The 14757-nt window shown below is 43.8% G+C and overlaps 1 protein-coding gene across 1 annotated transcript in view; it reads left to right on the plus strand.

The window, feature by feature from the left end:
- ANKRD34C (ankyrin repeat domain 34C) overlaps nt 1–14007 on the plus strand; it is a 57055-nt gene extending 43048 nt beyond the window's left edge. Inside the window, exon 2 of the mRNA XM_069222981.1 lies at nt 7906–14007. Coding sequence (XP_069079082.1) covers nt 7925–9505 — 1581 coding nt within the window. The 5' untranslated portion in view covers nt 7906–7924 and the 3' untranslated portion in view covers nt 9506–14007. The remainder of the gene's footprint in view (nt 1–7905) is intronic.
- Nucleotides 14008–14757: the final 750 nt, after the last annotated feature.

Below are 14757 nucleotides of genomic sequence, written 5' to 3' on the forward strand. Positions count from 1 at the left end.
TTTCACATGATATTCGGTTCCTGATCCTCCTCACGGATCCATCAAAACATTTGAACTGAGTCATACTCTTACCATATTGGCAGGCTTTGCACTTCGTGCATTTAACAAAACCTTCAGTTTGGAGCCAGCTTCCCGTTCCACTTCCTTGCGAGGGCAGATAGCTTTTAACTAGCAAGTCTTTCAAAGATGGTGTTTTTCTATAGGTGATCCTTGGATGTTCTGTCACCCATTCTTTCAATTCTTGATCTTTCCTAATGATCCTCCAGTTCTTTCCAAGGGTTATTCTGATTTCTTCATCTGAGCAGTTATAATCCATGATATACCTAATGATTTGATCCTAATTATTTTTCTTTTCTTTTTTATTATTTTTAGGAACTAATAAGTCCTACCTGTTCTTTTCCATGGCTCTTTTCATAGAGTCCTCCAGTATGGATGCAGGGTATGCCCTCTTTATAAATCTCTGCATCTCACCCTTTATTTTGAAGTCGCTCAATTCAGAGCAATTTCTTCTGGCTCTTAAAAATTCTCCATAGAGCACACTCTATTTAAGTGCTTTTGGATATGAACTCTTGGCAAATAAAATGCTAGTACAGCTGGTATGTTTGCGGTATAGCTTTGTACAGATCTTCTCACATTCAATATATACTTCAATATCCTAGAAGCTTATTCTTTCTTTGCTCATTTCAGATGTAAATTTTAATCCAAGTGGGTTGTTTTTAAATGAATTTAGGAACAACTCTAATTCATTCTGCTCTCCTTCCCAAATTAGAAAGAGATCGTCAATAAAATGAACCCAAAGGACCACCTTGTCCAAAATCTCAGTATTTTCTTCTGTCCATATACACTCCGCTTCCCAGTGGCCCATCGTAAGGTTCGCATAAGTGGGAGCGAAGGATGTTCACATGGCTGTCCCTTTCTTCTGGATATAATAGTTACCATCAAAGATGAAGATGTTATTAGTGAGATAGAACTCCATAATTTCCAACAACATCTGTGTGTGCTCCAATAAACTTAGTGATCTGCTGCGTAGAAAGTATGCACAGGCTTTCAAGCCATCCTCATGTTTGATTGAGGTATATAAAGGCACAACATCCACCGTTGCCATTATATACTCACATTTTCATGGCATTCCATTAATCCGATAAAAAATCCATGGAATCTCTAATATAAGATGGAAGTGCTGGAATATATTGGAGTAAGAAAATGGCTAGAAATCTTGATGCATCTTCCAGTAATGAGTCACAGGAATTGATTATAGGACGTCCCGGAGGATTTTTCATGTTTTTGTGTACTTTCGGTAGCACATATATTGTTGGTGTTATGGGATGTTGTTTTTTGATATACATCAATTCCTCATCTTCCAATAAACCTTTTTTGTGTCAGTTGTTTAATTTTTCATAAAATATCCTCATGACTTCTTTCATAGGATCTTTCTCCAATTTTTCATAGTTGTCTTGGATAGATAATTGTCTATTAATTTCCTTGCTCTATCCACTGCGATCCATCACAACTATGTTTCCCCCTTTATCTGAGGGTTTATTACGATATTTTTGTCTTTTTGTAAATCTTGTAATGCCCACCAATCTTTATTAGTCAGGTTATTTACATGTCTGGAGTGTTTCTGTTTTTCATTTTTAACAATATCTCTCAGGTCATCAACCATCAGTTCCTGAAACACATCAACCTGATTCCCCAGTGGTAGTTGTGGACAAAATTTAGATTTTGATTTGCAACCACTCATTCCTGATTTATTCGTTTCCACTCCCATTTTTTTACAGAATTGCAAGTCCGATAATTCCCCTTCATTCAGAGTTGATGTTATACTAGACTCTTGTTCCAGGTCCCATAAGTCCCGTAATGGTGTAATATCCTTTGATGTAAAATTTGACAAGGATTGAGGTGCTCCCAAGTTTGTATCTTTGGGGGGTTTATCCGTAAAGTATTTCTTTAATTTTATTTTTCTGCAGAATTTATACAGATCAATTCTTGATGTTGCCAAGTCCATTCTCACACTAGGACAGAACGTAAAACTTCTATTTTAAAGATTAATATGTTTACTATTGAGAGCTTTTGAAGATAGATTGATCACAAGATTATCATTTGAATCTGATATCACTTTCTTGTGCTTTTGTTTCCTCTTCCTTTTCCTGCTCCGCCTTGTTCCCTTCGGTCAGTCAGGTCCCCTGGCCTCATCTTGTCTCCGCCTTTCCTGCGAGTTGACATCTGTAGCAACCTCATTGCTTCTGAAAAATCTGACTTGGTGGCCTGTGCTATCGACGGTGCTTCGTCCCCCGAACTTACTTCAGAGCTTTCAACATTGGAGAGTTTATCTGACTTATCTTGAATTTGGTCCATTACCTGTCTGCTGTACATTACATCAAATTGTCTTCCAAACGTGTACACCCTCCCTGCTAAATAATCATTTTTATCTCTATTGAATTTTTTAAAAAAAATCTGTTGAACTTCCTTTTCATGCTTGTCCAATTTCTTTTCATGTGTCACATGTGGAACACCTTCAGCCTGTTGTGGCATTTTAACTATCAGCACTTTGCAGACCAGGATTCGCATGCCTAAAATGTGAACTGCAAGTGCCAGAGTGCAATCTGCAGTTGACAGAATTGACAGAGGGAATCACACACGAGTGACTTGTAGGAACTACTCAGCCGCACCATGGGGAGATGGAGAAAGGCACGACTAGCGATCGGGGTGATTTTATTATAAACCATGATAGTGGTGAGCCTACTGATCTTGAGCAAGAAAAGTTGGTGTCTGGAACATTACTGGGTAATCATAGTAGTGGAGACACTAAATATCCTACGGCATTGAATTAAAAAAAAAATCTGATCACAGCAGCATCTATTACATGTAAGGCAAGCCCTGCTTTATGATATGGATTATAAGCTGTCAACCAAAAAGTCTCTCTGAAACCGGCTTCATGTCTGTTCACTGCATAGCAACCCTGCTTCCAATGATTAAAGAACAATAGTAGACATGTTGCGAAGTTCGGAAAAATGAAGGTATGAGTGGGCTTATCGGAACCCTTACACATTAACCCACTGAGCTACCCCAGTTACAATTATCCATGTCACAGGGTCGGTGTCATGCAAAGCACTCGACTACTGCCCAGCGAGATCACGCTGCGTAGGAAATAAAAAGAAAAAGTAGTCCAGAAGCCATGCGGAAAACATGGAGCCTCGTATGTTTTCAGTAGTCTACTGGTGTTATCGAGGAGGGCTAAACACCGGAAAAGGCATGACCTATGCATGCCTTTCACAAATGAAATCAAGAGAATTTGAAAAGGTAAGCCCACAAAATAGCGAAACTGATGGGTGTGACATGGGCGTGGTTAAAAGCCCACAGAGAGATTACAACAGGGGCCAGAGCGCTTGCGCGATTGACCCTAAAAAGAAAAAAAAAGAAAAACTGCCGGCTGCAAGTTTCAGACTCCGAAGGGGTCAGAAAGCATTAGGGCAAATCTTCTGCTAAATGAGGCCGAGTCTGGTCTTCATCTAAAGTTAATACTAGTAGGTGAGAAGGGCAAGTATTTGCTTAATGCAAATTAAGCCCTCGGTTTTTATGATTTCAAAGCTTAAGTTCTTCTTCGGCCATCCAAAGTTTGGAGTGCATATTTTCACCCTTTTGCATGATAATTTCCACTAAAACGAAACCCAAGCAACACGTATAATATATGTAAACGTTTACTTTTAGTATTGTATAATATGGTAGCATTTACATATTTCCTCATACCCATTGCATGACACGAAGCATATTTTGCGGTGGGTCGCATAGTATACCGTAGGGGAGGGTGTGGCTCTCAGAGTGTTGTACTTGTTAAAATGGGGAAAAGTTTTGGTGTTGTGTGTGCCTGACCAGAGAGGTGCTCATATTTTGTCTTGGGGTACAGGGCCTCCCGGTGTGACGGATGAGGTGTGATTAGCTGGTGGCTATAATTTACTCTGCATGTCCCAAGTTGTTTCATGGCCTTTATTATGCTGGAGGCATGGGAAATGCAGCAATCTACCTGGATGGTCTGTGCTATAGACAGTGCAGTTAAGGTATAAGGATTAGAACATGTAGGCAGCTCTGCGCCACCAACCTAGCCTGATAGCCAACTGGAGGCTGTGTCTGTATACACCAAAAAAGGGAGTTCATCAGAGAAAGCCTGGTAATTATGTGACAGGGCAGAGTTACTATCAGATGAGAAAAATGATGCCAGATAGGCAAGAGGGGAGTTGGTGACATAAGTGTTAGCTATAAATTCAGGGATACTGCCTAGTGCTGTAAAATATACCTCAAGGGGGGGGAAGGGTGGAAGAGCAATCAATGTTTGAACCGTGATCAGAAACTATACAATAGAAGCTCAGGTTTCAGCTACTCCTGCTAAGTTTAAAGAGGCTAAAATCTTGAGAAGGGGATCACGCTCCAAGCTTCTCTCCTATTCCTGAAGTCTTACAAAGTTGGATGAGAACCAGCGGCGAGTCCTAGTCAGGTTATGGCCCAGGCCTTAGCTGGGTTGGCAACCAGCACATGCGAGGGTGAGAGGCAAAGCGCTTGGTAGGTCGCAGCAGTGACAGTACAAGAACACATTACAACATTACCTTTTTGTCCTCACAACTTCAAATTAGCCCAATAACTTTTTTGACCACCTAGCAGTGCTTAATTTGAGTCGGTGGTTGCAAGTGGGACCCGCCAACACTCATTTTTGGGGACTTGCACTTATTTTTCCTCATCGGACATTAAACCAGAGAAAGCGAGAGAAAAATGCAAAATGTGGAAAAAGGAAGAAAATAAAGATTGAAGAACTGTTTCAAACAAAGCAGGGATGAAAAAGAACCTAAAAAAGTGGGATAAAGGTGCATGAAGTGTCTGGCGGTGGACTTAAGAGGCCTGAGAAGGAATCAAGACTATGCAGCTTTGGTATTCGGTACCCCCAATATTTGATTGTGCCGATCATGGACGTCTGAGCAAAACTTTGGGTCCTGGCATTTATTCTTTACATAATAAGCACTGATGCCTAGACCCTTGCTATTTCGGTTTTACATGAGCAGGCATCCTTCTGCCATTCTACAATTTACTTCCAGATAATTTTCACTTTCATTATTAATAGAGAATTACATTTCAGGTTAAACAAGATAATTTGGTGAAAGGAGACTATTTGGTAAAAGGAGACTTACACTACTTCCATTGTTTTAGCTAGGACAGCAGCATGGCATCTTAGCTCAGCTTTTCCCTGCCCTGTGAAGCTTTTTTAAAAGTAGGTTTTTTTGCAGTTTTTAAACTTTCTATACTGACAAATATATGCAGACCTTTTCTGTACAAGTTTACCTTCTACATTCTAATTTGTTGCAGACGTCATGATTTTTACACAAATGTTGGAAAACATAACGTTTCATAACATCATGAATTTGCAAAGTTTTTCAAATAACTTTGTGAAGGTTGTGAGAAAGAAAAATCTCACCTAGGGCCCAACATACTAACCCCTGTTTGCAAATCAGTATGTACAAATTGCATACTAACTGGTTTGTGAACAGGGATGAACTTTGTGATGGAACTTGTGTGCAAAGAGGTCACCAGGCAAATTGTCCTCTTGCACAGGTTAGCAATATGGCCTGCTGAATGAATAGTAATTAGACAGTGTTAGAAACTGTGACCCTGTTCACATAGAGACCATAATCCTAGTCATGGTAAGTCACATCACAGTCCACATTATCCTGTGCTCACCCTCGGTAGCTTGGGACAGAGTAGGCAGGCTTAACTTAGAAGGCAATGTGGAAAGTATTTGTAAAATACCCCATACAGTAACACAGTGAAAACACCACAAAAAATACTCCAAACGAGTTTAGGAAAATAGATAATATTTATTTGAAAAAAATAAGACCAAAATGACAAGAATCCAATATGCAAGAGTCAAGATATCACTTTTCAGAATTTTAGTTATGTCTTAATCCATAGGAATCAATGGGTATATCTTTTTAGCACAAAGTACCTGGGACGCTTCAAAAATAACAACACAGAGGGCCGCAGAGGAGGTGATGCATCGGAAAATAAAGTGATGTGTTAATTTTTCTGGGTGCGACAGAGGTGATGCATCAATTCTTTCCTCACAGGCAATTCGATGCTTTGATTTCCGTGTGCGTGGCTTCTCAGTGGGTTTGGGGGGTGGGGCTCTCTCAGTTCCACTCTGATTCATTCACTCTCACTTGGTCTACTTCTCACTCTGACTCATTCACTTAGTCTCACTCATTCTCAGTTAGTCTAACACAGTCTCACTCAATGTCATTCATTCTCATCCAGTCTCACTCATTTACACTCATTCAATCTCACTCACACTTATCCATCACTCAGTCTCACTTTGAGTCCCCTAGTCTCACTCAGTCTCACTTGTTTCTACTTCATCCCACTCTTTCCAACTCACTGTGTCTCATTCATTCTCTGACTCAATTAGTATCACTCATTTTCTGACTCATTCAGACTGTGACTCACTCAGAGTCACTCATTCTAAGTCACGCTCACTCAGTCCCACTCATTTTCATCTCTTCTCAGGCAATCAGTCTTACTCTGATTCATTCGATCTCACTGAACTCACCCAGTCTCAGTCATTCTCACCTATTCTCTCTCAGTTACACTCAATGCCAATGAGGGCTAAGCTCTTCTCCTAAGGCATGAGCAGAACCAATCAAGTGTGGAAAAAAACTACGTTTTAAAAAAAATAAACAAGGTCTTAACTCCTTGTTTAAGACCTTAAGCAATACATATAAACAAAAACATAGTTTAATTAAGGTTGAAGATAAATTCCACTGGACCCCAAGCACATTTTCCAAACGGCAACAATGTTGTCATTCCTCTTGAGAAGAGCAAAACGCTTGCTGCAACACTTTTACTTCCCCAATCCTCCAAACTAAGCAATTGTGGGGCCATCCTTATGAGGGAAAGCAAGCATGTCTGCTATACTATGGTTGGTCCAGGGTACCATTTCTGTGAAGGTGAACTGGTGTTTTGTAACAGCCGCCTGTGCATTCCCACGCTCTGCGACAACCACCTTTTGGCTGAGAAACCACCACAATCATGCAACTGCTACTGCTCGGTAAGTTGCATGTAAGCTTGGAGGACCGCCTGTTGTGTTGGGCAGTACTGATCCTGAGCAGATGCTAGTGCCAAAAAATGCATACTGCTTTTGCTGGGCAAATTCTGATCAGGCCCAAACAGGAGCTTGCTTCAGAAACAGGATTACAACTGGAGCAGTAAAATTACATCCCGCATGGTTTTGTGCTTGCAATTTGATTCAGGTAAAACCTGCCACATATTGTGTGGGCAAACACCACATATTCTGAGCTTGCACATGGGAAAAAATGCAGCATTGAAGGGTTATCCGCCATTCAGAAGGTGAAAACATGGAATGGCGTGGTAATTGGGCATCCTGTAAATCCAGCAGTATCATGGGGAATTCCCTCTGTGGCTTGTGCAAAAAAAGCGCCAATTCTCACAGCTTATGCCATCTTTTCCATTGGTAGCGAAGTTTCATTTCACAGCCTACGCCAGTGCCTATAGTCCCTAAAGCCCCAGTCCCTCGCTGTGCCCGGTTGTAAGTTGTGGTATCCAGTGACTTCACAAAACTTGAGGGCCTCCTCCCGCACAGTACATGAGGGGCCCCCTTCCGACTCACTCAGGAGCTCTCAGGCGAGGCTCCTGTGCTGAGGGTTGCCCCTGGAGCTCAGGGTCCCCCATACCGTGGGTGCTGCTGGGGCCTTTGTTACGCCACTGGTGGTATCATGGTACACATGGATGCCCTCCGTCACTGCCCATTAGGTTCAAGCTAGAGTACTCAGAGCACAAAGTGATGCCCTGACTTCAGAATGTGACCCTGCCAATGATCTACACACTTACCTTTCTTTCTTATTTTCACAGGTGATGGTGACCGCCCTTGATGCCCCGGAATGCGATGGATGAAGTGAGGGAGCTCCGGACGGATGGGAACTCCCTCCTGAAGGCCGTGTGGCTAGGGAGGCTGCGCCTGGCCCGCCTCCTGCTGGAAGGTGGCGCCTACATCAATGAGAGCAACGAGAAGGGTGAGACGGCCCTGATGATCGCCTGCCTGACGACACACCAGGACCAGCAGAGTAGCAACAGGGCCAAGATGGTGAAATACCTCCTGGAGAGGCAGGCGGACCCTAACATTCAGGACAAGGCAGGCTGCACCGCCCTTATACACGCCTGCATGGCCAAGGCTGGGGGGGATGTTGTGTCACTGCTGCTGGACAATGGCGCGGACCCCAGCCTGGTGGACCACACAGGGGCCTCGGCCCTGGTCCACGCAATCAACATGAATGACAAGGAAGCACTGGAGCATCTCCTCACCGCGTGCAAAGCCAAAGGCAAAGAGGTGATCATCATAACCACTGACAAGTCCTCTTCTGGTTCACACAGTACTAGGCAGTACCTCAATGTGCCCCCTTCTCCGCGGCTGGAAGAGAGGGTGCCTCGACCCCCTCCACAGGCCATGCCACCTTCAGACACCCAGCAGAAAACAGCAGCACTGCTGTCACCAACTAGTGGCAAAGCAGAGGACTTCTTAAGCGTCCACCCAGGGCACTCAAGCACATGCTATTCCCCTAAGTTACCCAAGGAGCAACCATCACCCACTAGGAAGCTGGGCAACCCAAGAAGGGCACGCTTACCCCAGCTAAAGCGACTCCAGTCCGAGCCCTGGGGCCTGATTGCACCTTCAGTATTAGCTGCCAGCCAATGCCAAGAGGAGCAAAAGCGTATCAGCTCCGATGAAGGAAATCTTCCAAGTGACCAGGTACCTGCAAGGAGATCACTGCTGCCCCGAAGTAACAGCGCTGAAAGCAAAGAGGGGGGTCCTCTCTTTCCATCCTTGAGCGAGCAGGCTCATAGGGGATCATCCAGCTCTGCCCCGGTGTCCCGGAAAACATCCTATGAACAGGCCCAACCATCCCACCAGACCCTGGCACGACATAGCTCTGTCCCTGTCGATAAAGGGAGACCCCATGATGCTGGGACTGGGCACTATGAGTCAGACTCACTGTTGTACTGTGGATCAGGACAGGCCTATGGTCCAGAGCAGGCTGGAAAGGGGCCCCCGATTAGGAAAATGCTTGGCAGTTCTTACTCTGCCTTGTCCAGCAGTTCTCGAGATTCCTTGGACAGTACCAGCAGTGCCTCACCTGGGGTAACACGCCACAGACCGCCAGGTCTTCTGGAGAGACGGGGCTCAGGGACTTTACTGCTGGACCACATCTCTCACACTAGACCAGGCCATCTGCCTCCCTTGAACATTAACCCCAATCCACCCATTCCAGACATCGGGAGCAAAAGCACATCTTCTTCACCAGTCACAGGAGGGATGAAGTCGCCATCTTCTTTCACAACTCTCTCAGCACTGAGGCTGGATCACAGGGCCAAGAAAAAGCTTCTTCGAAGGCACTCAATGCAGGCTGAGCAGATGAAACATCTCCTGGCCTCTGAGGAAATAGTGCTTCTATAGGTGTGGCTGCCTACACCATCTTAAATCTGCCCAGGCTCTTCTGCTGAGCACGTCACTTCTTTGGTGTTTTGGGAAGTCTGTTCCAGTGCAGAGTCCCCAAAGGAGCTCTACCAGCAGCAAGCTTGGTCTCCCTAGCAGCAGGAAAAGGGAAGATTCAAGGACAGGTCTTAAAAGCCTCTTCTTAGCTAACCCGTCCCAGGACGAGGGGTACTCAAAGTGCTGTGGTGCACGGAGGGCGGCTTTGTACAGCCAAAGTGCCCATATTGCAGAGGAGGACAGGTCATAGTGACAGCACTTTGCACCGTTCAGAACCTATCTGTCCGTACAGCAAGCTCTACAGTGAACGTGGCATCACCATTCAGCCCGAATACACAGCAAAGGAGAAGCTGTCTGACCACCACAGGGGCACTACAAAGCCTGTACTATATCGAGGGTCCCAGTTAGGTTCTCCGTGGCCGCATCTTGAGGCATGAAGTAAAGTGTTGCCAAAACTCAGCACTGTGCCTCACAAAGAACCTGCATGACCACAAGAGCAGAACAAGTGAATATCTAAAACAGATCTGCAGGACCAGAAGGAGGGGACCACATGAATGCAGAACAGTACCAAACAATATACAAACAATCCCAGAGCACACAGACTAGAGGAGACAGTTGTGGATTGACAGCTCAGAAACAGAGCTACAGGCACAGAGAACAACTCTACGGGCGACTAACAGGGCAGTGAAGTGCCTGGAACAGACATGAACAGGGTTATGGATGTATGAATATACAACGGAAAGGATTGTATTACAGGGCCACAGAAGCACACAGCATGGACTCAGTGACGTGGTGTGTCTAGGTGACCATGGGGAACAGTAACACCACTACACAGCCTCCTGGTGAACACTACTGCATAGCCATGGAGTAAAGCATTTCAGGACTTTGTGGAAGGGACTCCAGTCTTTAGGCGGCCAAAGACAGTGCAATGAGTCTACAAAAACAGGAGCAATACTATGCATTTAGAAGGGTTATTGAAGACAGCATGACTGCAAAAGCTTGGCACTGGGTGGCACAGCCAATAAAACTACAGGAGATCCAGGCAGGCAGGGCCAGGGGAAAGCAGTTAGCCTGAAGGAACGCCTGCCTGCTTCATCTTCATTTGACTAACTGAGGGCAAGTGTATTTCAAGAACTTCTGATTTCTTAGTAATTTGAAATCCTTCTCTGGAAAATGATGACCCAAGAAGTGACGCTGATGTAGTGCTAATGCAGGGACGGACTGGCCTGTAAGACAAACCGGCAGTGCCAGAACGGATGGTCTGGCGTCAGTGTGTGGGCCGGATCTTGGCTGTTTGTGGGCATGTTTTATTGTCTGGTTAGCCAGTTTTAACTGTTGATTTCCCTGATTTACCACAAACATTGCCTACAACAAGCACAAATTCATGCAGCCGCCTATACCTTACAAAACATCTAACCAGCTGTCTCTACAAGTTCTGAACTTCCTCGATTTGCAAATGTGGGCCACGTTCTTAGCTATCTGATTCGCAAATGTGGGCCACTTTTAATGCCACGGCCTATTTTCTGTCCCTGTTTGACCCTGGCTCTGTGTCATCTTGCCTTCCCCTGCCATACTGTCTGTCCCAGTCCCAGCTGAGCCCCCTACATAAGGCGCTTGATGAGCCCCTGGTGGTTATAACGCAGCAATCAAACCTCTTACATTTCTGTAATGATAAGCGGCCGCCAAACCCTTTCCAGGACCTTGAGATTTCCTTAAGTACACAAGTAGATGTTGGCCACTTTTTATAATTCGCACCTGGGGCTGTCCAGCGAGGGATTGTGACTACTGAACAACTCTGCAACTGGTCTTAGAAAGAAACGGCTATGATGAAATATACAATAATTAGCTTTATCACATTTTGCTATAGATCATATTTATACAATGTGGATTATAACCAATTTGTTTTTTTCTAAAACATTTTTCTCGATTCGCAACAATGCAAATCGTTTTATGCAACTTTTAATAGGGTAGCTGAAATGTAGGAAGAAAAATGTTGACATCAATGGAAGCGATCTTTGGGGCAGAGCTGCGAAATGTAAAGATTCGTTATGTTTACAGTAAATCTGATCGACCAGACTTTCTCACGTAGGATGGAGAGATGCTGATGTAACGCCTCCATGACCAGGTTCCAGCCTCTCAGCTTTTCTGGTGTTCTGACATATGAGACTCTGTGATGTCACCATGAAGCCATTAGTTTGCTGGAACCTTGCCTGGCATGACCTCTGTGGAAGAACTCCTCGCCATCCTTTCAAGAGACTGTGGATTCAGCACAGCACACCGAAGTTGGGATAAGCACGGTGTCATTACCTATGAATGTACTTTGGTATCTATGTACAGGAATCCCTTGCACTGAAGCAGGGGTCCTGAGGTAGGATTCAGGGTTCCTTTAAATGAAGCAGGATGTTCATGGGTTGGAAATCCTACCTGGTGGAGATGTAGTGATCGCTGATGAGGTGGATCGTCAGCTCCTTACTGAATTGCAGAGGCGTTGGGACAGTTCTGATGTTGATGTTGCTACCCCAGGGATGCATAACCCTTGGATACCAAGGGAAGCGTAGTAACATCTGAGTTGCTTTTAGAGTTAGGCAGTGCCTGGGTCTATGCTTCTACTAGGAGTTGCTGGAGCACAGGACACATTTTCTAAACTTTGTTAGCTTTTTGTTAAAACATTGAAGTCCTCAGTGTTCGTGTGCTCCGTCATGACAGAATTTCTAGTTTAGAAAGTTTTCTCCGGGTTAGAAATGTGTCCTTGGTAATTGCCTTTTTTGATTAAGGTAATGGATGATTATGTTCAGCACTTACGGGGCCATCTACAAAACCTGTCGGCACATGTGGCGATAATGCCTACTTGAGAGATCTCATTAGAGGTAGACATTTCTGGCAGACTGACAGTGTGCCCAGTAATCTGGAGGCATAATCAGTGGTAATGTTGTTTCCGCCAGTCATATCTTCACTCTGGCAGCCTTAAACGTTCAGAAACATTTGTACACATCAATGGGAAATGTGGTGTGATGTGTAGGAATAATATCCAGTAACACGGCGGGGTCTAAAGACCCCTCGGTGTAATAGGTAGTCTCTTTGAAATTCCAGCAGTTTTTCTGTAGCTTATTGGAAGTTAAGGCTCATATATATAAGAGTGATATGGTCCCATAAAGATGTCCACACATGCTAATAAATATGCTGGTTGAAGAGCCCCCCCCCCCCGCTTTAATGAATGGCAGCGAAATATATTGAGTGTGATTTTTCATATATTTCTGGATGTAGTCTGAAATTCAGAGTCTTCTACGGTGGAGGGTTTTAAATATATCAGCAAATAACTACAGTGTTTTCAGGTAGTTTCAGGCATTATCAAGGACATTTTTTTTTGTGATAGATGTTTATATTTAAGTGTCTTAAATGCTTTATATAAGACGTTTACAGCTATAAGATGCTTTTACAGTGAGACAACATATTCTCTTTGAGGTATAACATAATGAGGCAACTGAAGTGGAAAAAACTGTTTAGAGGCCTTCTCTATTTCAGTGCTATCACTGGCCACTCTCTGTAAACCAGCTTCAATAGACATAGAAACTCTTTGCTGGAAACCCCCATAGTGATTTAAAGAAGTGAATAAACTTTACACAGAACACGGGTGTGGACATTTGTGGTTATCATTCATTTTAACAGAGAACTTGCAACCAAGCGGTAAAGCACCCAAAAATCTGCGACCGATTTACATCTTGAATTTACACAGAGGTCTAAGTCACATCAAGAAAATACAATCTATGATTTGAATCACAAATAAGCATCTTCATTTGCATTTTTTGTCTGTGTTTTGTTGACCTCTTCAATAGGTCAAAAGGTTCAGTTTATCTTAACTTGTGCTTGCACAAGTAGGACATTGTTAAATATTCACAGGTGATGTACATATAAAGGCTATTGCGGGGTGCTTCTGGAGGTGGGTGCCTGCAACTGAAGTTCACCCTTGAACATTTGCACACATTAGTCGTAGGTATGAAACAGAACAAATAATGCTTTCTGGAGAGTCTGCAATTCATTCTAACGCTAGGCTGCCGTAATACATTAAAGTTGTTACATCTTCACAATGTCCCTTTTGAATATTAGTACTTTGCACATTTTCAAAAATACAATCATAACACGGTTTTAAACTTTTGAAGTAATTCCTTTTAACTTCATTTATGTTTTCTCTGTGAAAGTAATGCTTGGGTATGGTTTGAAGACAACTCAATCTACAGCGTGTTCACAGAATGTGTAAGAAATCTCTTTTTTGACATCTGCCCTCTTTTCCGATTTTGTACGTGTCTCAGTTTGTTTTTGCCCTCGGTGCTGTCGCCGTTGTTGGCATAGACAGTATGGGTTGCCAAGTCTATGCTTTGGAGGCCCTGTGGATGCCCAACGCAGTACAAGAAGATGTTGCAAATGTTCATTAATGTTAACACTACAGTTATTAAACATCACTAAAACGGATACTCGTTTTATGAGATTTTTGTGGCTAGCGGAGAACATGCATGGAAAAGGGGAACATCACAAAACAGATGTACATGGCATCTTCACTGGGTTCTTTTGTTGCAGTCCGTGCTACCCTCAAACTGACTGGTGAGGCGAAGTGGGCATGAGGATGTCATGGAACTGGTGCCAGTAAGCAGATGAGTGATGAGAAAATAAGTGAATGGAAACCGAGAGGATCTGGACTTAAACCAACATCGAAATTAGAAAACTTGCTTGCTTTGTGCAAGTACAAGTCTGACTAGGTACGTGGGAAAAAGGTGGATACTGCCAATAGAGCACGCATTCCCCTGCAGACCTGCTCCGTATTGAATTAACACTCTGATCACAGACTTACAGTGTACTCAGAACTCCCAGCAAGAATGAAGTCCAAGGGGAATGAACCCAACCCATCATTTCAGAAGCTCAAGGACATCTGCATTGCCAAGACCAGTCCTTGAATCCTTTGCAGTGATTTCAAATGGTGAGATTGCGGGTAAAACATGTATATGATTACCTTTTGAAGCCCCCACCTCCTGTCTCGGCCATACTTGCTGTAGTCCACTCATCAGATAGCCAGACCATGAATGGAAACATTTCAAGTGTGTCAGCTGCAGGGGTGGGCAAACTTCAACAGCCTTTAATAAGGTGCTTAGCGAGATGGATGCCATTGCGTAGGCTCTGAAGCTGTTTTGTCCCTACAGAACTGGCACGGCCTTAACTGCTTAGAC

Source organism: Pleurodeles waltl, chromosome 3_1, assembly GCF_031143425.1.
Source record: "Pleurodeles waltl isolate 20211129_DDA chromosome 3_1, aPleWal1.hap1.20221129, whole genome shotgun sequence".
NCBI classification, from domain to species: Eukaryota; Metazoa; Chordata; class Amphibia; order Caudata; family Salamandridae; genus Pleurodeles; species Pleurodeles waltl.